The 27,500-nt window shown below is 46.7% G+C and overlaps 1 protein-coding gene across 2 annotated transcripts in view; it reads right to left on the reverse strand.

Annotated features, from left to right (window-relative positions):
* LOC130283977 (nuclear factor 7, brain-like) overlaps window positions 1–27,500 on the reverse strand; it is a 168,709-nt gene that overhangs the window by 139,322 nt on the left and 1,887 nt on the right. For both annotated transcript variants that reach the window (XM_056533808.1, XM_056533807.1), the window contains exons 2-4: window positions 25,306–25,380; window positions 23,865–24,025; window positions 19,791–20,231 (exon numbers count right to left, since the gene is read on the reverse strand). In XM_056533808.1, the coding sequence (XP_056389783.1) occupies window positions 19,791–20,231; window positions 23,865–24,025; window positions 25,306–25,380 (677 nt within the window). The remainder of the gene's footprint in view (window positions 1–19,790; window positions 20,232–23,864; window positions 24,026–25,305; window positions 25,381–27,500) is intronic.

A 27,500-nucleotide genomic window follows, 5' to 3' on the forward strand; every position in this document is an offset into this window, starting at 1 on the left:
TGTGATAGTCTCAGAGGTCCCTTTAAAGCACAGAGCGCATCTTGAAGAAAAAGGAACACACCAGGCAGGTCCGAGATACTGTTGTGGAGAAGTTTAAAGCCGGATTTGGATACAAAAAGATTTTCCAAGCTTTAAACATCCCAAGGAGCACTGTGCAATTGATAATATTGAAATGGAAGGAGTATCAGACCACTGCAAATCTACGAAGACCTGGCTGTCCCTCTAAACTTTCAGCTCATACAAGGAGACGACTGATCAGAGATGCAGCCAAGAGGCCCATGATCACTCTGGATGAACTGCAGAGATCTACAGCTGAGGTGGGAGACTCTGTCCATAGGACAACAATCAGTCGTATACTGCACAAACCTGGCCTTTATGGAAGAGTGGCAAGAATAAAGCCATTTCTTAAAGATATCCATAAAAAGTGTTGTTTAAAGTTTGCCACAAGCCACCTGGGAGACACACCAAACATGTGGAAGGAGGTGCTCTGGTCAGATGAAACCAAAATCGAACTTTTTGGCAACAATGCAAAACGTTATGTTTGGCGTAAAAGCAACACAGCTAATCACCCTGAACACACCATCCCCACTGTCAGACATGGTGGTGGCAGCATCATGGTTTGGGCCTGCTTTTTTTCAGCAGGGACAGGGAAGATGGTTAAAATTGATGGGAAGATGGATGGAGCCACATACAGGACCATTCTGGAAGAAGACCTGAGACTGGGACGGAGATTTGTCTTCCAACAAGACAATGATCAAACATTAACCCCTTAAGGACCAAGGACGTACAGGTACATCCTTGGTCCTGCTCTCCTGATATAACGCGGGGTTACACAGTAATAGTGAAGTCCTAGTGAAGCCGGGACCCGCCTCTAATAGCATGCAGCGCCGATCGCGGCTAAAAGCGAAAGTTGCCGGCTAGCTCAGTCGGGCTGTTCGGGATAGCCGCGGCTAATCGTGGCATCCCGAACAGCTTACAGGACAGCGGGAGGGCCCCTACCTGCCTCCTCGCTGTCCGATCGCCGAATGACTGCTCAGTGCCTGAGATCCAGACATGAGCAGTCATGCGGCAGAATCGTCGATCACTGGTTTCCTATGAGAAACCAGTGATCAATGATGATCAGTGTGTGCAGTGTTATAGGTCCTATGGGACCTATAACACTGCAAAAAAAAAGTGAATAAAGATCATTTAACTCCTCCCTTATTAAAAGTTTTAATCACCCCCCTTTTCCAAAAAAAAAAAAAAAACAGTGTAAATAAAATGGTATCACCGCGTGCAGAAATGTCCGAGTTATAAAAATATATCATTAATTAAACCGCTCGGTCAATGGCGTGCCCGCAAAAAAATTCCAAAGTCCAAAATAGTGCATTTTTGGTCACTTTTTATATCATTTAAAAATGAATAAAAAGCGATCAATAAGTCCTATCAATGCAAAAATGGTACAGTTAAACTTCAGATCACGGCGCAAAAAATGAGCCCTCATACCGCCCCATACACGGAAAAATAAAAAAGTTATAGGGGTCAGAAGATGACAATTTTAAACGTATTAATTTTCCTGCATGTAGTTATGATTTTTTCTAGAAGTCCGACAAAATCAAACCTATATAAGTAGGGTATCATTTTAATCGTATGGACCTACAGAATAAAGATAAGGTGTCATTTTTACCGAAAAATGTACTACGTAGAAACGGAAGCCCCCAAAAGTTACAAAACAGCGTGTTTTTTTTCAATTTTGTCGCACAATGATTTTTTTTCCGTTTCACCGTAGATTTTTGGCCAAAATGACTGACGTCATTACAAAGTAGAATTGGTGGCGCAAAAAATAAGCCATCATATGGATTTTTAGGTGCAAAATTGAAAGAGTTATGATTTTTTAAAGGCAAGGAGCAAAAAACGAAAATGCAAAAACAGAAAAAACCCCGGTCCTTAAGGGGTTAAGCAAAATCTACAATGGAATGGTTCACAAAAAACCTATCCAGGTGTTAGAATGGCCAAGTCAAAGTCCAGACCTGAATCCAATCGAGAATCTGTGGAAAGAACTGAAAACTGCTGTTCAGAAATGCTCTCCATCCAACCTCACTGAGCTCCAGCTGTTTTGCAAGGAGGAATGGGCAAAAATTTCAGTCTCTCGATGTGCAAAACTGATAGACATACCTCATGCGACTTAAAGCTGTAATCGCAGCAAAAGGTGGCGCTACAAAGTATTAACTTAAGGGGGCTGAATAAATTTGCACGCCCAATTTTTCAGTTTTTTATTTCTTAAAAAAGTTTGAAATTTCCAATAAATTTCATTCCACTTCATGATTGTGTCCCATGTGTTGTTTATTCTTCACAAAAAATTACAGTTTTATATCTTTGTAGCCTGAAATGTGGCAAAAGGTCGAAAAGTTCAAGGGGGCCGAATACTTTCACTATATTTCCTTACTTGAGAGAAATTAGATTACACATTTTTTTTTTTTTTTGGGGGGGGGGGGGGGGGATTTCTCTCCTTTTTACCCCTTGTAATAATCCAAAAACTGGGTCTGCAAGAACATGCGAGTGTAAAAAAAAGATTTTTTATGCTTACCGTAAAATCCCTTTCTTGAAGGATCCATTGGGGGACACAGACCATGGGTGTATGCTGCTGTCACTAGGAGGCTTGCCACTATGGCAACAAGAAAAGTCGGCTCCTCCCAGTAGGGTATACCCGCCCACAGGCACCTGAGGTAATCAGTTTTATTCCCAGAACAATAGGAGAAGACTGACAGGTCAAGAGAAAACCACAAACTGTCCGAGCAATCAGAAGAAAAGGCAACTGAACACACCTTCGGACAGATAACTGAAATAGGAACACCAGAAAAAAAGGTGGGAGCTGTGTCCCCCAATGGATCCTTCGAGAGAGATTTTACGGTAAGCATAAAAAATCTCCTTTTCTCTATCGGCTCCATTGGGGGACACAGACCATGTGACATACCAAAGCCGTCCCTTGGGTGGGTAAGGAATCAGACAGGTGGACGGTGGGACCACCTCCGTCTGCAACATCTTACAGCCCAGAGTAGCATCAACTGATGCGAAGGTATAAATCTGGTAGCACCTTGAGAAAGAGTGCAAAGACGACCACGCGGACGCCTTACAGAACTGCAAGGCCGAAGCCACGTAGCAGAGGGCCCAGGATGCCCCAAAAAATGGGTGGAATGAGCCAAAACACTGAAGGGTGGGATCTTCCCCTTGCAGCGGTAAGCTCCCAAAATGGTTGTCTTGTCCAACGACCACAACAGGTTGTGGAACAAACGCTTCCAGGGATGAGAAGGGGCCGGACAAAAGGACTGTAGGACGATGTTCTCATTGAGATGAAAAAGCCAAAACCATATCAGGTACGAAGGACGGACCTGGACGGAAAACAAAACAACTTGTCCTGGTATACAACTAGGAAGGGAGAACGGCAGGAGAGAGCTGCCAGCTCTGACACCCTCCTAACAGGGAAGAGCAATAAGGAACGCCACCTTCCGGGGAAGGAGTTGAAGAGAAATGTCCCTGAGAGGTTCAAAAGGGGGGCCTTGCAGGGCATCTAAGATCAAGTGCAAGTCCCAAGGGGAAAAAAGGGGACTGATAAGGAGGGGCAGCTTGTGCCACTCCCTGAACTAGCTTCGGACATGATAATTGAACGCCAGAGAACGTTGAAAAAGAATGAAAACGGCCGAACCTTTGACCCCTAAGGGAGCTGAAAGCCAACCACGACCGGAGAAAAAGGCTGAGTTTCACACCAACAGAAATAAGACCGCCAGGTATGGTGGTAAATCTTTGCAGAGGAAGGCTTGTGAGCCCTCAGCATGGTGCGAACCACTTGGGAAGAGAAACCGCGGGTCCTCAGAACCGCTGTCTCAACCGCCACGCCGTCAAAAGCAGAGACGGCAAATAGGGGTGGCACAGGAGACCTGATATAGGAGGTCTGGACGATAGGGAAGGTGCAGAGGTAAGTAGTTCAGGAGCCTGACCACGACGACGTACCACGCCCGCCAGGGACAGTCTGGGCCACGAGAATGGCGGGAACGTCCTCTGCTGTGAAGTTCCTCAGGACCCCGAAAAGAGAGGAAGGGGAGGAAACAGATAAGGTAGGGCAAAGCCCGACCAATAAACAGATAAGGTAGGGAAAAGCCCGACCAATAGAGAGGAACGCTTGGTTGTGGCGGGACGTGCAGAGGTCCTCGCCTGGAGCGCCCCAGAGGTTGCAGATCACTGCAAATACCTCTGGATGTAGGGACCACTCGCCTTAGACTGCTGAGGACCGGCTGAGAAAGACCACATCCCAGAGACGCCCGGAATGAAGAGCACTGAGATGGCCGGAAACCTGAGTTCTGCCCAGAAGGTAATATCCCAAGAAGCAAGCAAAGAAAGGATTGCCCTAGGCCCCAACATGTTGAAGGAGAAAAAGGCTTCTCGAGGGACCAAGGCCCCAGACCGGCCAGTCCTTGAAAACACCTCCCCAGCCCGACAGACTGGCAGGGAGGTGCAGGAAGGAGCACCCCCGAAAAAGCAGGGGGGAAAACGAAGCCACCATAAAAGGGACCGACAAGACTGTCGAGAGAGGACGATCTTGTGGTCGGGAGACAATGGAGACCTGTCTCACCGGAAGAGAATCACCAGTTGAAGAGGTCGCTGATGAAACTGGGCAAATGGCACGGCCTCCACGGCCGCCGCTAACCGACCCAGGACATCCATGCAAAAGCAAATGGAAACTGGAACAGGGTGCCAAAGTCATTGGACTCTTGATAAGAGAGTCAGCCGATTGGTCGGCAGAGTCGAAGCGGGCAGAGGCCGCGTCGAACTGGAGCCCCAGGAGAGCGGTTGGACTTGTCCCGATTGACCATCCAACCGAAGTGAGACAAGGTCTGGAGGTTGAGACTAAGACTCTCCATGATCTGGGCCCTGGCTGGAGCTCTGATCAGGAGGTCGTCCAAGTAAGGAATCACGTAAAAAACTGTTGTCCGTAAAAGGGCTATCACAGGCGCCAGGACTTTGGTAAAGGTCCGGGGAGAAGTGGTCAAACCGAAATGGAGAGCCACAATAGAAAATGACAGTCCGGAACTGCAAAGCGGAGGTACCGCTAATGACCGGAACAATGAGATGTGGAGGCAGGCATCCTTGATGTCCACAGAGGAACGGAAATTCCCCATGAACCAGGGACGTCAACACCGAACGGAGAGACTCCATTCGGGATGGGAAAGCAGAAGATGCTGGCTGAGATACTCGAGAACCAAGATTGGGCGGACAGAAACACCTTTCTTGGGGACCACAAAGAGGTTGGAATAAACCTCGAAAACGTTCCCCTGAAGGACCCAGGACAATTACTCCCTGGATAAAAAAGGAGCTGGATCCTGAATGTGTGTGGTCCAGGCATCCCAGAAGAGTAAGAGGCGACCAACCACCCGAGAAAGGTCGGCGGGTGGGGGCGACCCTACAGACTGAGGAAGGCCTACAGGTGTCTGATGGGGCTGCAAAATGGCCGGAACGGATAGCCGACCTCCGGGAGGGACAGGTCCAGAAGGAGCTAGCCCTCTTCCTGTGAAGGTGCCCGGCTGGACCCTTTGGTGGCACCAAATTTCCGCAGAACCCGAAGGAGGACTTACGACGGAAAGTGTTCTTTGAGCCTTATCCAGAGGTAATAAAGAACTCTTTTCCGCCCGTCGCCTCACTTCCTGAAGGCGGCGTCCACATTCCAGGCTTTAAGCCACATGGAGGGACGATGGCTACCAGGTAGCCTGTGGCAAAGGCAGCACAGTGGCTGCGCATGGAAGCAGGACACAAAAAATCTCCAGCTACGGAGCATCTGAGAGCTAGATGAAATAAATCCTCCAGAGGGATCTTGAAGACTACCCTGGCGGAGATGGGAGACCATACTGAAAGGGCCCTTGACACCCTGGCTGAAGCAAAAGATCCTGCTGTCTCAAAGGCAAAGTTTGCCAAAGTCATACCTTCGTGTCTGCTGGATCCTTGAAGTCAGCCAATGGCCAGGTAGGCGCCTTAGAGAGGCGGTAGACAGGCAGATCCACAGTTGGGAGAGGAGGTCCACTGAGCGATGAGGTCCTTGGTGAAGGGATACCGCGCTTGAACCTTCTTTGTTTCCTGAAACTTCTTGTCAGGGTGCCTCCAGGCGGATACCAGCAGGGCATAAAATTCAGCGTGAGAGCTGAAGGTCTTGGGTGCTGGTGGGGCACGAAAAAAGGAGACTTCTGGAGCCACGTCCGAAGTTCCTGGGTCCTTTTAACTGGAAGGTGTTTCTTATGGCCGAAACCAATGAGTACCACCACATCAGGCATATCCGTGCGGTCCTCTGAGTTGGAGGCCGAATCAGAAACCTCATCCACAAGTTCTCCAGGTGAATGGGAACGAGGTGAGGCAGCCCTGGAGGTTGGGGACAATGAAAAACTTCTGGAGCCACGTTCGAAGTTCCTGGGTCCTCTAGATGGAAGGTGTCTTTTATGGCCAAAACCAACAAGTGCACCATGTCCGACATATCCGTGCGGTCCTCTTCTTGTCCGCTGGTGAACCAGAGTCCCAAGCGGAAACTTCATCCACAAGTTCTCCAGATGAATGGGAACGTGTGAGGCGGCCCTGGAAGAGAGAGCGAGACTTATCTGGTACGCGGGTCTGGAGAGCCAGAGCGGCACCCATGGGAGTGTCCTCTGGGGAGTGACGCTTGCTATAAGCTAAAGTAACGGGGCGAAGCCTGTGAGGGGAGCGCCCGTGCCTGCCGGGCCGGTGTAGGGAGGACCTCTCCAAGGCATTCACCACAGAACGGGAGACCTGAGCCAAGTCGGATATGGACTGGGAGAGGGAGGAAACCCAGGCTAGAGGGGCGGCCAAACCCACCGGATCTGGAAGAGCATCCGGGGTAGAAATAGCAGGGGGGTCTGGGGGACAGTAGAACCAGAAATTTTTGAGTTACAGCTTTACAAGTGTATTAAGTAACTAAGGGCTAGTTATCTGTTGTGAGAGAGGAACAGTTCTGGGCATGGACCACATCTCCCAATTCTGTCCCTAAGGCAGCTGCTGTGAGTAGAATTTTTGCCCATTGAGAACTGCGGCTGATGAAGAAGAGGGGGCTGTGCTAAACACGAGGGCTCTGTGATTAGCCCTGCAATAACCCCCTATGCGCGCACACACCGCTGATTGGGGTGCAGTTCGCGCCCTTATGTAGGCCAAAGTAATATACAGCCCGGTCCCTAATGGCGAGATACTGTCGGCAGCTGCGCTGCCAAAACTAAAGTAAGAACGGGCGCCGGGCGAAGAAACCTTTGCCTTTGAAACTTTGCCTTTGAGGCTGTCTCTTGCAGCCACGGTAATACTGTGAAACACCACACACCACATGATAAACTGAAACATACATGTGCCTGCTGAGCCCCAGATATAATAAAGAACCCCCAATAAAGGAAAGGAGGGAAATCCCTCCTGGCCAGCCCCAACAGTCCCCATATAGAAGAATGGGCCAAAAACTGGGGATCTCCAGATGTTGAAAGTCCTCCTTAAAGAAAACAAGGGGAAAATACTCACCTTAGTCAGAACTTACCTCGTGAAGTCTTCCCAATGAAGTCTTCAGCCAGCTTTTGTCACCTGCATCATGCCGGGCTACCATGTACGAGCGAGGCAAGCAGGGAGGTAGGGGGACCCGGACCCATGAGGTACAACCCCAGGCGTTGACCGTTGACGAGAGGGGGTAAACAGTACATAAACGGGATGTCTGTGCCCCCTCAATCGCAATGGGGAAACAGTGAGCTGCAGTTCCTGAGACACCACCTGAAAACAGAAAAAAAGGAATAAAAAACGAACACGTCTCCTAATCATAGGAAAATAAAAAATATGAGACCTGGTCTGGGGAGAACTCCAGACCATGTCCACCTCCTTAAGACACTAAGCTAAAACTGATTACCTCAGGTGCCTGTGGGCGGGTATACTCTGCTGAGAGGAGACGACTTTTTATTTTCTCCTTCACTTTTCTGCTTTTCCTGTGAAACACCTAAAAGGTTTAAACTTTCTGAATGTCATTTTGAATAATTTGAGGGTGCAGTTTTTATAATGGGGTCATTTATGGTGTGTTTCTAATATGAAGGCACTTCAAAAATGAACTAGTCCCTGAAAAATTCTAATTTTGAAAATATTGTGAAAAATTGGAAAATTGCTATCCCTCTGATATCTTCCAAAGTAGAAACATGTCGACTTTATGATGCCAACAAAGTAGACATTTTGTATATGTGAATCAATATATAATTTATTTGGTATGTATTTTCCTTACAAGCAAAGAGCTTCAAAGTTAGAAAAATGCTAACATTTCAAATTTTGGAAGTATTGACAAAAATGTTAAAGTAGAATCTCACGAAAACCAGGGCTGTGGAGTCGGAGTCGGACTAAATTTTGGGTACCTGGAGTCGGAGTCGGCAAACAATGCCCGACTCCTACTAAATGTACTATATGGCACACAACGCACAATTAGGAGCGGCAATACTTATACTTTCCATAGTGTTGTGTTCTGCTGTTACAGGGAACCCATGGGTAACCTAGCCTCTCACTGATAAGGGATTAAGTAAATAGTTTTTTTGCAGGACTAGAGACATTTGTATAAGTGAAGGGAATGGAGGGTCAATAGTTCAAGACTGAAGCTGTAAACCATTGGAAAAACTGCTGCCATTCAGCTAAGGCTATAAAAACTTGTAAACTCGATTGTTAGCTTAAAGGGGTACTCCGCCCCTAGTTCGCTCTGTGCGTAATGACAGGCGATACAGGGGCCGGAGCATCGTTACGTCACGGCTCCGCCCCTCGTAATGTCACAGCCAGTCCCCTCAATACAAGTCTATGGGAGGGGGCATGGTGGTCGTCACGCCCCCTGCCATAGACTTGCATTAAGGGGGCGGGCCATGGTGTCATGAGGGGGCGGAGCCATGACGTCACGCTGCTCCGTCCCGTTATCGCCCATCATTACGCACAGAGCAAACTCGCTCTGTGTAGTAATGAAAGCGCGGTGCCGCAGCAGCGGGACCCCGGCCATCTGACATAAGATGTCTAGGGGCGGAGTACCCCTTTAAACATGGCTATGGGATTCTACTAGGGAAATCATGTTTTATAATAAATGCCCCTTCCTGGATCCACCCACTGCCCTATCTTCAGCAGCAGATCAGCACACAAACTGTTCAATACAGTAGACTGTTGGCTTCCCAGCCAGTAGTCCTGTGGTAATGATATGTATGTGGCCTTCCTTTCCTTCAAGGAATGTATAAAATATATTTGCATATTAATACAGAGGAGTCGGAACATTTATCTACCGACTCCACAGCCCTGGAAAAAACACTGAATCAAATTCATAAAAGCATCCCAGAATTATTAATGCATAAAGTGACAGTGGTCGGATGTGCAAACAAATGCTCTGGTCCTTAACCCCTTAAGGACCAAACCCATTTTGACCATAAGGACCTGGCCAATTTTATTTTTGCAATTTAGTCCCCCCTCCTAAAAATTGTAACTTCTATATTTTAATACACAGACTAGTATTAGGGCATATTTTTGGCGTGACCAGTTGTCCTTTGTAATGACATTACTAATTTAACCAAAAAATGTATGGTGCAAAAAAAAAAAAAAGAACTATTTGTGTGGGGAAATTAAAAAGAAAACCACAGTTTTGCAAGTTTTTAAAGGTTTCTTTTCAAGCAGTACAAGTTACGGTAAAAATGATGTTCTTTATTCTGTGGGTCAATACGATTAAAATGATACCCATGATTACATACTTTTCTATTATTGTTGCGCTTAAAAAGAATCGCAAACTTTAACCAAACTAGTACGTTTAAAATCCCTCTATTTTGACAACCTATACGTTTTTTATTTTTCCGTATATGCGGCGGTATGAGGGCTCATTTATTGCGCCGTGATCTTTACTTTTCATTGATATCACATGTGTATATATAAATGTTATAAAATGTGACAAAAAAAAGCAGCAATTTGGGAATTTTTTTTTACGTTCACCGTACAGGAACATTAACATTATATTTTAATAGTTCGGACATTTAAGCACGCGTGATACCAAATATGATTGATTTATTTACAGTTTTTTGGGGGTGAAATGGGAAAAAGGGATATTTCACATTTCTCTATCGGCTCCATTGGGGAACACAGACTCTGGGTATATGCTGCTGTCTCTAGGAGGCTTGACACTATGGTAACCAAAAAGTCGGCTCCTCCCAGCAGGATATACCCGCCTCCAGGCCACTGAGCAACTCAGTTTTTGCTTAGTGTCTTAAGGAGGTGGACACTGGTCTGGTGTTCTCCAGACCAGGTCTCATATTTTTTAGGTTTAGGGAATGTTATAGTTCTTATTATTTCTGTTTTCAGGTGGGGACTCAGGAACTATGGATCACTGTTTCCCCATTGCGAGAGGTGGCAGGCATCTTGGATGTACTGTTAACCCCCCTCTCGCCAACGGTCAGCGCTTGGGGTTGTACCTCATGGGCCCGGGTCCCCCTACCTCCCTGTTCGCCTCGCTATGAGCTTGGCTTGCCGCAGGTGAAAATGCTGACTTTAGACTACAGTCCAAAGACTTCTTTAGGTAAGTTCTTCAGCATGAGGTATCTTTCTCTCCCTAAGTCTTGCAACAGCTGGAGACCTCCGCCCACCTGGCCGCATAAGTGCCTCAGCAGCGCGGAACAGCCACCAATCAGCGCTGTGTGCGCGTTGGGGCCGTGCAGGGACCAATCACAGAGCTCCTTGCCTCTGGCCCGGCCTCTTCCTCCTATTGACCGGCATCTTTTCTCTCTCCCCTCAGCACGGTGCAGCGTTCTCCTCACAGCAGCTGCCTTGGGACACAGACTTGGGTGAGACTGTTCATTTTTTTTGTCATGTCCGTGCCCAGAACTGTTCCTCCCTCTAAGGAGATATCGGGAACATTAGTTACCCATTACGCTTGTAAAAACTGCTCTGCAAAAATGAAAGGTTCTGCTGAACCCACTTGTTCTGCCTGCTCCACTGCTCCCCCAGACCCCCCTGCTATTTCTAACCCAGGTGCCCCTTCAGACCCGGTGGGTTCGGCCGACCCTCCAGCCTGGGTTTCCTCCCTCTCCCAGTCTATATCCGACTTGGCACAGGTCTCCCGTTCTGTGGTGACTGCCTTGGAGAGGTCTTCCCTTCACCGGCCCTCTAGAAGGTCCCATTCCCCTTCTCCCTACGCTTCGCATAAGCGTAATAGGGGTGTCTCCTCTGACTCATCCCAGGAGTCTTCTGGTAGACACGGGCGTTCCTCTCGCAGGTCTCGCCCGACCACTTTTTCCGGGCACGCGTCACTCTTCCAGACAATGTTCCCGTGGTCACCGCTCTGGCTCTCCTGAGCCACGTACCAGGTCGGAGTCTCCCTCTTCCAGGGCCGCCTCCACTCGTTCGCACTTTCCTGGAGAGCTAGCAGTCGAGGTTTCCGATTTGGAGGACCGTTCGGACTCAGTGGACATGGTGAACTCATTAGTTGTGGCCATAAGAGACACCTTTAACAGAGGACCCAGGAACATCGGACGCAGCTACAGAAGTATCCTTTCATCGTGCCCGACCGGCACCTAAAGTGTTCATCTCACGCTGAATTTGAGGCCATTCTAGAATCTGCCTGGAAGCACCCTGAGAAGTTTCAGGGACTAAAGAAAGTCCAAGCGCGATATCCAATCGCCAAGGACCTTGTCTCCAAAGTGACTTCCTCTCCTTGGGTGGATGCTCCGGTTTCCCGCCTCTCTAAAGCTACTATTTTGCCGCTGGCGGATGCAGCTGCCTTCAATGATCCTGCAGACAAAAAGGTTGAGTCGTTAGCGAAATATGCCTTTGAAGCAGCGGGTTCTTCCCTGCTTCCTGCCTTCGCCTCCACCTGGGTGTCTAAGGCCCTCTCGGTTTGGCATTTCCCTACTCCGTCAGGGCATTCTTTCAGGTTCTCCCCCGGAAGAACTGTCTGCTCTGGCCCTCCAATGTTCCAAAGCTGGAGATTTCCTGTGTTCTGCTTCCTTGCACTCAGCTCGCTGTGCTGCCTTTGCCACCGGTAATCGAGTGGCCCTCCGTCGTTCCATTTGGCTTAAAACTTGGAATGCGGATGCTGCATCTAAGAAGTCTCTCACTGAGATTCCTTTTACTAGTTCCCGACTTTTTGGCAAGTGCCTGGATGAGATTATCTCTGAGGCGACAGGTGGCAAGAGCTCTTTATTACCTAAAAACAAGTCTAGCACTTCTTTCCGCAGGAAGTCTTCTTCCTTTCGGTCCTTTCGTATGTCGGCCCCTCTAAAGGGTCCAGCCAGGCGCCTCCACGGGACAAGAAGGTTCCCTTTTTCAAGGCGCGTCCCTCGTGGAAGTTGGACACCAACAGTCACGACCGTTTTGCGGCCAAATCGGGCAACCGCAAACCCACTTCTGCATGAAGGGACGCCCCCACCTGCAGCTTTTTCTCGGGTGGGAGGTCGCCTCTTGCTTTTTCGAGACGTTTGGACCACGCACATTCAGGACTCCTGGGTCAGGGACGTGGTGTCCAACGGATACCGGATAGAATTTGCCTCCCTTCCGAGGGATCGTTTTTTTCCAGTCCCGTGCTCCCTGATCTCCCTCGCTTGCGAGGGAATTTCGGGAGGCTCTTCAGTCCCTTCTCGTCCAGGACGTCATTGTCCCAGTTCCTTCAAGGGAACGCTTTCGGGGTTTTTATTCCAATCTTTTCGTGGTTCCCAAGAAAAACGGTTCTGTGTTGGTCTCAACCAACATCTTCTTATCCGCCATTTCCGAATGGAATCTCTCCGTTCGGTTGTGGCATCTATGGATCAAGGGGAGTTTCTTTCCTCGGTGGACATCAAGCATGCCTACCTCCACGTTCCAATTTTTCATGGACACCAGCGGTACCTCCGCTTTGCCATTCAGGAAGGTCATTATCAATTTGTGGCTCTCCCCTTCGGTCTGGCCACAGCGCCACGAGTCTTTACCAAGATTCTGGCGCCTGTGGTAGCTTTGTTACGGTCAAGAGGGGTCCTCACTGATAACCTACTTGGACGACCTCCTCATCAAGGCATCCACCAGAGCCCAGGCTCTGGAGAATGTGAGCCTCACTCTTCAGACCTTATGTCGCTTCTGGTGGATGGTCAACAGAGATAAGTCAGTTCTCTCCCCCACCCAGTCTCTGGTCTTCTTGGGGCTTCAGTTCGACTCGGCTTCGGCTCGGATTTGCCTCCCGCCGGACAAACGTCTGGCCCTCTTGTCGGGAGTCCGCTCCCTCCGGATACCATCCCCGGTCACCATCTGTACTTGCATGGAAGTCCTGGGTCTGATGGTGGCAGCCATGGAGGCCGTACTCTTTGCCCAGTTTTATTACCGTCCTCTTCAGCTGGCGATTCTTGCACGATGGGACAGGTCCCCTCTCTCTCTCGATCGCAAGATTGCTCTCCCTCTCCGGACCCGTCGGTCTCTACGCTGGTGGCTCCGCTCCCCCCTTCAGGGACGTTCATTCCTCCCCCTCCATTGGCAGGTGGTCACGATGGATGCGAGCCTGTCGGGCTGGGGGTGTGTTTTCAGGGATCAGACGGTTCAAGGCCTCTGGCCTCCCCAAGAAGCCCTTCTTTCCATTAACATTCTGGAACGGAGGGCGATTTCTCTTTGTCTGAAGCATTGGGAGTCCCTGCTTCAGGGCCACCCTGTCCCTGTCCAGTCGGACAATGCCACGGCTGTGGCGTCCATCAATCGGAAGGGCGGCACTCGCAGCTCAGCGGCCATGTCAGAGGTGACAAAGATCCTCCTCTGGGCGGAACAAGTAGTTCCAGCCAGTTCGGCAATTCACATTCCGGGAGTGCTCAACTGGGAAGCGGATTTCCTCAGTCGGTCCTCAGCCGACCCCAGACAGTGGTCTCTTCTTCCGGAGGTGTTCGCGCAGATCTGCAACCTCTGGGGGTCCCCCAGACGTGGATCTCTTCATGTCTCGACACAACCGGAAAATTCCAACGTTTGTGTCAAAGTCCAGGGACCCCCTGGCTCTAGCCGTGGATGCCCTGGTAATTCCGTGGTTGGGCTTTGTACTGCCCTACCTGTTCCCTCCCCCTCCTTCCCAGGGTTCTGAGGAAGCTCAAGGCAGAAGGAGTCCCCGCCATTCTGGTGGCTCCAGACTGGCCTTGAAGGGCATGGTACACCGACATGGTCTGGCTTCTGGACGATGTTCCGTCTTCCACTTCGTCCAGACCTACCGTCACAGGGTCCCCTTTGCCACCCCAATTAACAGTCGCTGCATTTGACGGCATGGCGGTTAAGACCGCGGTTCTAAGGGCCAGCGGCTTCTCTTCCCAGGTAATTCGCACCATGCTCAGGGCTCGCAAGCTCTCCTCTGCAAAAATATATCACTGTACTGGCAGGCTTACTTTTGTTGGTGCCAAGCTCAGACCTTTTCTCCAGTTACCTTTTCGTTCACCGTCTCCTCTCCTTTTTGCAGTCGGGGTTGGAACAAGGGCTGGTTCTCAGCTCACTTAAGGGTCAGGTTTTGTCCCTTTCCATTCTCTTTCAGCGTCCTCTGGCTTCCAATTCGCATGTCCGGACCTTCAGGGGGTGGCAAATGCTGCCCCCCCTTACCGGTCCCCTTCTCCCCTTGGGACTTGAACTTAGTTCGAGGCACTCTTCAGGACGCACCCTTTGAGCCTCTTAGGGAGGTTCCCCTTCGCCTACTATCCTGGAAAGTGGCTTTTCTTATAGCAATTACTTCCATTAGGAGAGTATCTGAACTGGCAGCTCTTTCCTGCCATCCTCCTTTCCTGATAATTCATCAGGACAAGGTTGTTTTCAGGCCAGATCCGTCCTTCTTACCTAAGGTCGTTTCGGGCCTTTCATCTCAATGAGGACATTGTCCTTCCGTCCCGCTCCTTCTCATCCCAGGGAGCGCCTGCTCCACAAATTGGATGTGGTACGGGCTGTTCGGACTCATCTGTCACCTCTTCCCTTCGTCAGTACGATTCTTTTTTCGTCCTTACAGAAGGTCGTCGGAAGGGACAGCCTGCTTCCAAGGCCACCATTTCTAGTTGGATCCGATGTGCTATTTCAGAAGCTTACCGCTGTAAGGGGAAGGTCCCACCCTTCAGGGTTTTGGCTCTTTCCACCCGCTCTGTGGGAGCATCCTGGGCTCTCCGAAACAAGGCCTCGGCCTTGCAGATCTCTAAAGCGGCCACCTGGTTGTCTTTTTCGAGATTCTACCTGGTTCATACTTTCGCATCGGCTGATGCTAGTCTGGGTCGTAAAGTGTTGCAGGCGGCGGTGGTGCAGCCGACTGCCTGACCTGTTTTTCTCTGCCCACCCAAGGGACGGCTTTGGTATGTCCTAGAGTCTGTGTCCCCCAATGGAGCCGATAGATTTTTTAGACTTAACGTAAAATCTCTCTCGAAGGATCCATTGTGGGACACAGCTCCCGCCCTTTTCTGGGGTTCCTTTTTGGTTATCTGTCCGAGAGAGTGTTCAGTTATTTTTTCTTCTGGTTCTCGGACAGTTCATGTTTTTTTTTCCTTTGACCTGTCGGTCTCCTCCTATTGCTCTGAGACTAAACTTAATTGCTCAGTGGCCTGTGGGTATATCCTGCTGGGAGGAGCCGACTTTCTGGTTACCATAGTGTCAAGCCTCCTAGAGACAGCAGTCTGTGTCCCCAATGGATCCTTCGAGAAAGAGATTTTACAGTAAGTCTAAAAATTTTTATTGGGGTAGGGGATTTTACTTTTTTTTTTTTTTTACACTTATGTCTCCATAGGGGGACTATTTATAGGAATCATTAGAATGCTAATACTGTTCAGTGCTGTGCATAGCACTGATCAGTATTATCAGCGATCTTCTGCTCTGGTCTGCTGGAAGGCAGATCAGAGCAGAAGCCACCAGTGGAGGCAGGTGAAGGGACCTCAGTCCACCATGTTAGCTGATCTGATCCCCGCGGCCAATCAGATCGGTATAAAATGTTGCCGCAGATGAGGGCGATCGCAGATGTTGGCCAATACCCTATCCTCAGGCTCTGTATTTTTATTGTAACTTTGCTCTATTCACTTTAATGGAACCGAACTGTAATACAGTAGAATCTCCCAATAGCGGACACTCACAGGGAATAAATAAAGTGTACACTATTGAGAGATGTCCCTTATTGGAAAATAAAGGCTCAAAAACCTTTCTAAATGTCTGAATCCTGTACTGGGGGGATGGTAGTACTGGCACACAAGCCTGGTTGTCCCCTATTGGGTATGTCCACATCCACTATTGGGAATGTCCCCTATTCGGAGGGGGACTGCCGGGGAATTAAAAACTGTCCCCCTAAGGGAGATTTCACTGTACCACATACAAAATCCAAGGTCAGGTGTGGTGTAGAAGAAATCAGCTGTTTTACTAATCCCGGATAACCCCTTTAATAATTTGAGCATGACAGCAAGTTTGTTTTACATCTATTTAAGGTAAGCACCAAATCAAGTTGTCTCCAGACAAGTCCCTTTATTTCATTGACTAATATGACATACAAGATACTAATCAATGAACACATTTTATTTTCATATAAAATAAAAACTGCAGAAATCAAGGTTGTAAACTAAACATGAATTCTAAACCGTAACATTCAAAATTTTTCATGGCATAACAGGTAAAACTAAAGAAAACATGTATTTTGAAGGTAGCAAAGCAATCAGTCCTGGATGAAACGCAGAGGAGAAGCATTGAGACCAGAATCATGTAAGAACGGGGACAGGTAAGGATACAGCTTCTCCGTGAACGTGGCCCTGAACGTGTAGATAGCAGACATGTCATCAGCGTTGTAGAAAGATATCTGACCTCCCTCGTAATCAACGTAGACCCCGATTCTCTTCGGCTTGGAGTTCAGGACCAAGGACTTAGAAGGAGACTCCAGAGCCTTGTAAGCATTGCCATTCCTCAACCAGATGGCCCAGTAGCCGTTCTTGGGGTTCAGCTTGATCTTACCCTTGCGGTTGGTGGACTCGCTGGCCATACCAACATCCCAAGCGGTCTTGTCTCCTACTTCAACCTCCCAGTAATGGCGGCCAGAATCAAAGCCCTCAGAGCCCAGGACCAGAATGCACTGACTGAAGCGTTTGGGATTGTCAGAGACCTGGACTTTAGTATCTCCATATTTAACGCTGGTCATATTATCAGACAGTACTAGGTTGGGGTGCGCAGTGGCAGGATCTAGCAGCATTGGAGTCAGATCTGGACAAACACAAAAAAGGAATAGTAAACTTAAAATGTCAACTCCTCTAAATGTCAGAGAAATACTGACGTCACAGGCTCATGTCAAAAGTTTTAATCGGATGAGGTTTAACCGTTTAGACCCCCACGACCTCTAAAACTGTGAGAAGCACTTTACGCCACGGCTCGCTGCAAACCTCCATTATGAAGCTTGTCTTGTACAGCGAGACAGAAAAGGCAGCAAGCTGGGATGTAAAATGCATAACCACGTGTCTACTAGCTCTTTTAGAGATTGAGGGGGAGATTTATCAAAACCTATCCAGAGGAAAAATATCCCAGTTGCCCACAGCAACCTATCAGATCACTTTAATTTATAACAAAGCCTCTGTAAAATGAATGAAAGAAGCGAGCTGATTGGTTACTATGGGCAACTGGGCAGCTTTTCCTTTACACAGGTTTTGATAAATCTCCGAGTGTTCGGACCACTACCAGACCCCAAGCAACAACTTGACATGTGAAAAAAAAAAAAATCTCATAACTGACAAATTTGCTTAAAAGCCTTAAGGATCGGAGAAACCCCCTTAATGCCCTTTTGGCCTTAAAGGGGTACTCCGGCTGATTTTTTTTTTTTTTTTTATATCAACGTGTCAGAAATGTAAACAGATTTTAAATGACTTCTATTACAAAATCTTAATCCATCCAGTACTTAGCTGCTGTATGCTCCAGAGGAAGTGGTGTTCATTTCAGTCTGACCACAGTGCTCTAGCTGACACATCAGTTCATGTCAGGAACTGTCCAGAGCATGAGAGGTTTGCTATGGGGATTTGCTCCTACCCTGGACAGTTCCTGACATGGACAGAGGTGTCAGCAGAGAGCACAGTGGTCAGACAAAAGTAGTACACAACTTCCTCTGGAACATACAGCAGCTGATAATCCTTCCAGTACTTAAGATTTTTTTTTATAGAAATAATTTAAAAAAAAGTCTGTTTAACTTTCTGGAGCCAGTTGAAATAAATAAAATAAAAATTTCCACCGGAGTACCCCTTAAACCCCTTGATGATGCAGCAATTTCTAATTTTTTTGCATTTGCATTTTCAAGTCTTTTAAAATCCATAAATCCAAGTTTTACATCTATAAGGCTCGTTGCCTTATGTATGGTGAAGCAAAAAAAAAAAAAAAATAAAAGAAATTTGTGAGGTAAAATTGGGAGGAAAAAAAATACTTTTAGGGGGTTGCGTTTTTGCGTAATGCACTTTTCGGTAAAAATGACAATTCTGTAGGTCCATACGATTACAACGATACCCAATTAATATAGGCTCTGTTTAATTTTACTAGTGAAAAAAATACAACTTTTTGTAAGAAATTCAGTAGGCTTAAAATTGTCCCCTTCTGACCCTTATTTTTCTGCATATGGGGCTGTGAGGGCTCATATCTTGCGCTGTGAGCTGTAGTTTCTAACAGTACCATTTTTTGTTTTTAATGGACTTATTGATCACTTTATGGATTTATGGATTTTCCTGCTATATGAAGTGACCCAAGATGTGCAATTCAGGACTTTGTTTTTTTCCAGTGTGTAAGCACTTATGGTACCTTTATAAATTATAAAAAGTTAGTAAAACTGAAATATGTTGGGAAAAAAATTTACAATTATTGTTTAACTGCATCCTACAAAAACCTGAGGACGTACACCAGTACGCGTGGAAGAGAGGCAGAATATTAGAATAGCTATTTTTGTGCAACTACTAGCACATACTGATAAGGGTGTCACTTACTTGGAACAATGAAAGATTTCATCTGCTTCCAGAGGGTATATTGGATGGGCCCTCTAAATGTTCCCTGACACAGATCCTTGGAGAGCAGGCTGTTACCTGAAGACATCACATCCTTCTGTTGTTCCTGACACCTGGAAGAGAAGAGTGTGTACCATGTATACAATGTATACTAGAGATTCAGATCACTAGATTAACATTGCAACAGAAACTTACTTTTCAATGAAAGTCTTTATGTCCTGCAAGAAAAAATAAATAAGTTAGTAAAGTAGATCAGAGAGACAAGATAAAGAGCCAGCAACATAACTAAGGATCTTACAGGATTGCAGACAACAGCACTTACAGTGAGGAAAGAGATGGAGTCATTATCGTTCACCCTCTCGTTGGCCATCGTGATAGTCTCCTTAATGTTGTCCTGGTTCTCCTGCATCTTGATCATATTGGCCTCCATCTCCTTAAGCAGGCTCTCTCCCTGTTCCTTAAGCTGCTCCAATAGCTTCTCCTCTCGTTCTTTCAGGAAGGCATGCAGCTTCTCAAACTCTGACAAAATGTGCTCCTTGAACTCGGATATGTTGGTCTGGAGGAAAGACATGTTGAGTCAAGAGTCATCTGTTCATGGGACATAATGGATGAATGGCCCTACTGGTGTGATGATGGGAATATAGGGGCCAATCACTTACCTTGTGCTGCTCAACCTTCTCACTTTGTTGTGTTGTCAGCTGTTCCGTCACCTTGAGGGCTGCTTCTAATGGAGCAACGATGTCCGACAGCTCTGCCTGGAAACAAAGTAATGTAATGTCTAAGAAAACTGAAGATCTGTGGCCATCAATATTCGAGAAGCTTATTCCGACAACTTACCCTGTACACTCCCACGGCATCCAGGATGGGCAGGAAGGTGTGACTTGCATGTTTCAGAGAGTCCCGGCAGATGACGCAGCTCAGGGTCCCATCATCCTTGCAGTAGAGCTTCAGCCTCTCATCGTGCTCAGGACAATTCTCGGCAAGTTTAGGCTTCTCAGTAGATTTAACTGGGGTCAGGGCAGGAGTGGTGCCAACAGTCTTCTTCACCAGGTTAGCCAGGGCCCGATTGGTGGTGTACCTCTTATCGGTGATTACTTCCTTACAGTCAGGGCAGGTAAAGGATTCTTGGCCATTCCAGGCCTTGTCAATGCAGTTACGGCAGAAGTTATGGCCGCATTCCACCATGACGGGATCCTTGAAAAGCTCGCTGCACAGAAGACAAGTCAACTCTTCTGCAAAATCCCTGGACGCCATCACTGAATTATCAACCTTCAATTTCTAGAAGAACAGAATATTAGAGAATCAGTAAACTAAAATGTATTAGACAGAAAGGGATCATTTGCTTTAGCTGAAAAGGAATAGAAGTGTAAAGTTTATCAGAAAATGTTTAAAAAGAGCATAGCACAGGTAACAACGAGCTCCTGAAATTACCTGCAGTTTGTAGACTATACACACAATAGCAAACAATTGGACAAGCAAACAAATGATGTAATAACATAGCAACTTTGCATCTTTTTGAGGAACTGCACCTGAGTGAACCAGCATTAGGCTACTGCTTGGCCTGTGAATGATTATTGCAAAACAAATATAAAAGTGTTTAATGCGGAAAAATATATAAAAATGAAGAGGCAGAAAAAGACACCTCTTCGAGCTGGAATGAACACAAAATAATGGAACACAATGCTCGCAGGGTACAGAGTAATACAGATGATGCCCAGCAGCAATATTCTGGAGGTGACCTATCAGCCAGAAGAGTCTCCATCACACAAGATGGCCTAGTAACGGTATTGGGTATCTTTAGTTAGAGCATGGAAGGAGATTAGTGATGCCAGAGAGATCTGGTCATGTGTTATCTAAGTCATCAAATCAGATCAAGGGGTGAAAAAAATATATATACACATATGTAATGCTTCATTTTAGGCGTGACATGACCTCTGAAATCAATAGACATCTGTGTAAAGCAAAGACCAGAGTACAGAACTCTTTACAGGAGGGTATCCCTCAGTTTCCTCTATTAGCTGCAGTCATCCTAATAACCATGTTCAAGAGGATAAACAATACACATGATTAATACCTGTTTATATGCAGCAGATATATTCCAATGTGGAGTGGTCTCTACCCGATAAATATCTGTATGTTAAGAGTCAGTAGACCCCCCCCCCCCACATACCCAAGGATGAAAACTGCAAGACAGCCAATGCAGTATTTTTTTGCAGGGTGCACTAGTGCATAACCCCGTTCCCATGCAAGGTACATCAGGTGTAGATTTCATGAGGAAAGGCAAAACTTTTCAGATATGTTCACACTTTGTGGAATCTGCAGATTTTATTCAATTGATTTTAAATACATTGATTTGGATTTTTGTTACAGAAACACTGCAGGTTTTTTTTTTTGTGTCTGAATCGCAGCAGATCCACATTGTGTGATCATATCTTACCAATGCATGTACACATGAATACACTAATTAAAAACACCCTATGTATGTAAGTTTTTTTTTTAAAGAGTTTATAAAAACAGACCAAAGCAAAACAGGATATATTGTTTATAAGTCAAGTTGTCCTTGTAGTAGGTATTTAATGATCTGCACTTCAGAGGAAAGAATTCTATGAATATTCACAACTAAATTCCTGGGATAAACTTTGTACAAATGTTGCGGAGCAGGGTATGTCATTTTGCATTTTCTTAAGACTTCACAAAAGGAATGCACACTAGCCTACGTAGCACAATAGGCATTGTGATGCAAATAACACTGCAGGGCCCTAGAGCAAAATGACAAACAAAGCTCCACTACATCTGCATATGTTCCCCATTGTGAGGGTTGATTATTGGCTGAATCAGCCTTTATCACCCGATGTAACAGGCCCAGCGACCAACCAATGAACAAGCAAAAGCTTGCTTGTTTGTTGGCAGATTGCTTTATTTCAAGCATGTTTTACAATACCTGTTTGTCAGCCGACTCTCCTCCTGTATTACAGGAGATGTACAGCCAACAAATGACAGACGTAAAGGGTCAAATGAACAATCAGGTGATCGCTCATACTGCTCTGCCTGCAGAACAGTGTAATAGGCTCCTAAATCAAGCGCCGATCTACCTAACTGGCACTTGCATCAGGAAGCCCTTTGCCTAATGCAGCACTGACGTGAGAACACAAATTGATGACCAAGATTAAAGCTGGCCATACACACTAGATGTACTGCGGCCAACCCTCCTATCTAATGCATACAGACGGAAATGTCGCAAAAGAGAAGGGTCTGGAATGTTGGATTTTATTTTCAGGAAGATGAGCTCGAGAAGAGGCTTTCTCCCTCTCCTCACTGAACACATGCACTCTCACCCAAGAGTGTGCATGGTGGGGATTTCAGGACAAAACAGTTGCCCATATAAGAACGATCTGTTCACACCTGTGTTGGAGACTCCATTACGGTCAATTACCAGAGAAAAAATAAAACCGAAACCATGTAAAATAATTATTACCTCATGCATCTCATTTTAAATCAGTCGGGCCCGTGGAACACAATTGTTACGTGACAAATTTGGCAACAAAATTTTTTATTTCCTGGTCCTAGGACTAAAAAAAAAAAGCCAGAAAATGACATGTGAACAGTGTCAAATTTTCAAGCTGAACACGATAACTATAAAGTCACAGCCAGCAGAAATCTCAATATTTGCCTGTTCCATTTATTTATAAAACACTGGCTAGGAGTTACCAAGATCATAGGGTTTTTAGAATCTTTACACATTAGGGTAATGCCTTTTATATTGCATCAGATTTACTAACATTACTTTGTTTGGTGTATTTGGCAGGTTTTGTTGAGTACTTCTCTTAATGCCATAACAGAACACAAGCTACACCAAAAACTGTAGAAAAACCCTTAACATCCCCCCCTTTAATGTCTCTGAGCTGCTGTGTTTGCCTCAGAGAGAAAAAAAAAATCAAGTAAACCCGAACAGAAAGATAAGGCTGGTAGGAAAATTCCCCAAGGGAAAAACTAGAATAGTTTATTAGCCGTAGTAACAGTTTCTCTGGCCTGCACCTCGATAGAGAACATACAGGAAATATGTGAACCTACTGTAACTGGCAGATGGATGCTCAGTGTTTAACACCTTTCCTGAAACTCAGAGATTGAAATATCTGGGAGAGACATGAAGACCTGCTGGGAATCAGCTGATCCCTTTAGGTCTAAACGCTAAAACTCATAGGGTAAACTGCAGGCGGCCACTGCAGGAGAATTGGGGTATTCCACAACAAACATTTATGTTCCAGTTGTGCCAAGAACCGCAGAACAAAAACTCTTTGCATCGGCTAAAAAGGGGAGCCCCCTGAATAATGTCCACATTCACTTATCCAGTAATTTGAGTAGATGGACACAGTTTGTACATTTAAACTGTAAAATTGACTGCTGGACCACAAATTTATCACTAGAATTAAGGGGCACCCTCTGTGTACAGCATTAACTGTACTTCCAACCAAGCAATGTATTGTCGCACAACTATGTTCACTTGAATGGGTCAGGTTGCAGTTTGCTACAGACAGCAGCTAGGTAGAGTAGTGCTGTGTCTGGTGACGTCTAGTGATGCAGCCCCTTCATTCTAGTGATCGTTTGGGTCCCAGGAGATTACCACTTAAAAATAAGTAGCAATGAATTGTTTCATATTTGGTCAAGAAATACAGGTATCCCTAAGAAAAATGAAAATAAATAAGATAGAAAATGTGCGCTTAAAAACCCCAAAAGACCATTGACATGTATGAAAGAATTGACAAACATCCTGTTACATATAACCTTAACATTAAAGAAAGTGAACAGTTTATTTATGTGACTGCGGCAAACAAGTAGGCTTGGTATTACAGACCATCCCATTGATGTGGCGAGCACTGGTGGTGGACTGACAGATTTGGGGGCTCGCGTTACCTTCGGTTCAGGTTCCTCTTCCTCATTTTTGCGTTTCTGTGGAGTCTTTCCATTCTCTGTGACATCCGAGCCCGTACCGTTTACCACCTCAGCCTCCTCCTTCACTGGTTTAGGAATCACCAACCTCGTTTTGTCAACCCATTCGTTTTGTCGTCGATTCACTGTGAAGGTAAAATTGAACTTACAACATAATTTCATAATATAACAATAAGAGGGTGAGGATTGTGGGATGTAACTTTCCATGTTTTTTATAGTGTGGAGCTTCTATGGGCCACCACAATGCACTTCTGCAGTAGACTTGCCCCTTTAAGCCGCAATTATCGGGGCAACCGAGTATAAACCACTACAAACAAGGACAGCCTAACCATTACATAAAGGATGCTCTTGGAACTCCCAGGATACTGGAAAGTGAATTAATCAAGGATAAAAGACCGAGCGTGATGCGCAGAAGTGCCTGAAGTTGCTTGTCTTACAGGCCGGACACTTGCCATTAAATAGTGGTCAAAAACAAAATGTAACAAAGCAGCTGAGTAAAGCTGAAGCAAGATCCATCTGGACAAAGCATCTCACATTGTTGGCCCATCAGGCAGATTATGGTGGTTTTGAGGTAGAGGGGGGCTAGAGTCTACCTGCTGTGTTACTTAAAAAATAAACAGTAGCATTACTTTCGCACAGCAGGCATCCAGTGCAAAACAAAAAGAATAAAAAATATATTTAAAAAAATAAAACACACAATGGTCATCCCGGCTGAAAAAAAAAAATGCAGAGTCCGGAATAAAGGCAGAGTGCAGATGCAGCAGTGGATGATACGGGATGGGCCATGGCAGAGAAAGCAGGGGAATAAGGCTTACTTATGGAAGCAGAAGTGAAACCGAGGCCCTCGCCTGCAGCTTCAACTCACATTCTATTTATAATTTCCAATAAAAGGTTCCCCGCTAAGACATTTTTGTGTTAAGAGTTGTCTTAGACAGACTAGTATTGATTCGGGAAGCAACGTTTTCTTTTTGCTCTTGGCGACGTCTTTCCACCCATGGAAGCGCTTACCGAAGATGTTGCTCATAAGAGGAAGGAACAACTAAAAGGAGGCGGAGAGATCAGACAAATAATACATGGCACAAACTACACAGAAGCTACACAGAAGTGCAGTCCGGTGCCCATCAATAAGGATTAGTCAGAGCGGCTACACTGGACCTAGAGGAAAGAAAACCTCCAGGCAGGCAGCTTGTCATGTCACCGGGGCGACCAGAAATCAGCTTGTGCTATTGACTCCAAAGGTTTAATGATTGGCCCGAATGCCACGCGGGATTAGACGAATCCTAGAGAATGGCGCCTTATAAATAACTGGGATGTTATCCTAACTCATAGCTCCCAACTCAGACTGCAAGAGAAAATCATCAGCAGTAAATACATTGCCGCTCACCCCACCCAAGTGACTACTTACAACCAGCGTAATGCACATGGAATTCCTCTCGGCCGGCCTGCTTGTTCATTCTGGTTTTCACAATTTCTGCATCATCTGTAAGGAAAAGAAGCGAGTTAGACAATGCTACAGAGTGCAGACTGCCACATTAGAAGAGCAGGACAGATCAATGAGTGTGTGTATGGTGACAGAACAGAAAGCTTGCGTCTATTAGGGGAGCGTATGAAGGCCTTGCACATACTACACTGCTGGGAACACCATGTCTAATTCATATACTGACGCCTGAGGAGAGACGGAGCCTGTAGTGACCACACACCCTCAACCACATCCTAAGGAGAGGTGGAGTCTGCATTGACCCCCCCCCCCACATACTTAGAAGAGGTGGAGCCTACGGAGACCACACACCCACACCTTGAGGTTTGGACTACAGAGCTCACTGTGTAGAAGACTTACACCCCAACAAATGATGGTGCATAAGATGTTTATATAAATATATCTATATCAGTGATACCCAACCGCGGTGCCGCGGCACACGTGTGCCATTCGGCACTGCCCGTGGTGCCGATGGATTTGCCGTGATTTTTTTTTTTAAATGTCGCTCCTCGGCCTGCGCGTTTATGACTGACATCTCACACGTGTCCACCCTCCTATCATGCTCATCCCCCATGTCCACCCTCCTGTCATCCATGTCCGCCTTGTACACTCCCCTGTCCATCCCTGCCACTCATGTTAACAACCCCCCCCCCCCCATCTACCCCCGTATTCTACCCTGTCACCCCTGATCACCCCTCTGTCACTCCTGTCCCTCTTTTACCCCCTTGTCCACCCCTCTGACCCCGACCACCCTCCGGTCATTCATGTCCACCCCCCCATCCAGCCCCCTGTCCACCCCTCTGACCACATCCTTGTCACACCCGCACAACCCCTCTGACTCCAGGACAGGCAGGGGGAGAGAAGTGGGCGGTGGTGGCGGTCTCTGGCCCCGCAAAAGCCGCTGTAGTTCATTGATTTGAAGGGCCCACTTTAAATCATTGATCTGTAGTGGCTTCTGCCCTGCCTGGGTGGAATAGCCGATCATTTATACCGGGATATCGGTATAAGTTATCGGTTATCGGCCTGAAAGGTACCAGATTATCGGTATTGGTCCTAAAAAAATAAATCGATCCCTAATACAGATGGCAGTATATAGCTGTATATATCACTAGCAGTAGCTCCAATAAGCCTCCCGCATTACATAGGACAGTAGATCACTCACGCAAGGTCCCGTCCTACAGTATATAGGGGGCATTATATAAGGGTATATACAGAAAGCAGTATACAGAATTCTACAGGGGTATATACAAGGAGCAGTATATATCTATAATGATAGGTCCCTTCCTTGCACCTGCAGCATATAGGGACAGAATAAAGGGGCAAATTATATATCACTGACAGTAGGTCCCATCCTGCAGTATATAGGGGCGGAATATAGCAATATCACACACTGATCACGTCCTGCAGTATATATCTATCACACACGGTAGGTCCTGTCCTGCAGTGTATATATTAGGGATCGACCGATTATTGGTTTGGCCGATATTATCGGCCAATAATCACGATTTTGGGCATTATCGGTATCGGCAATTACCTTGCCGATAAGCTGACAATGCCCCGCCCCCACCGCTCCTGCTGTGTCCTGTGTTACGCTGTGTGCAATGACAAGTGACGTCACCGTCAGTGCGCACAGTGACAGCTCAGGAGGACGCCACCGGAGCCAGATGTAGAGTGGACCCCGGGAACAGGTAATTATAAAACCAGGGATGGGGGGAGGCAATGGGGTCGGGGCGGTGTGCGACGCGGTGGGGCAGTAGGGGGGAGCGGTGGCAGTGATAGGACTCAGGACCCCTGGACAGGCAGGGGGAGAGAAGCGGGTGGCGGCGGCGGTCTATGGCACCGCAAAAGCCACTGCAGTTCATTGATTTAAAGCACCCGCTTTAAATCAATGATCTGCAGCGGTGTCGCGGGGGGATAAATAGCCGATAACTTATACCGGAATATCGGTGTAAGCTATCGGCTATCGGCCCTAACCTCCACCGATTATCTTCCCTAAAAAAACTATATTGGTCGATCCCTAGTATATATAGGGGGCAGTATACATATTCACAGTAGCACCCTTCCTGTAGTATATAGCGATATATATAGGGGCAGTATATATATCTCTCTCTCGTGTTAGGGCC

Source organism: Hyla sarda, chromosome 8 (assembly GCF_029499605.1).
Source record: "Hyla sarda isolate aHylSar1 chromosome 8, aHylSar1.hap1, whole genome shotgun sequence".
Classification (NCBI taxonomy): Eukaryota; Metazoa; Chordata; class Amphibia; order Anura; family Hylidae; genus Hyla; species Hyla sarda.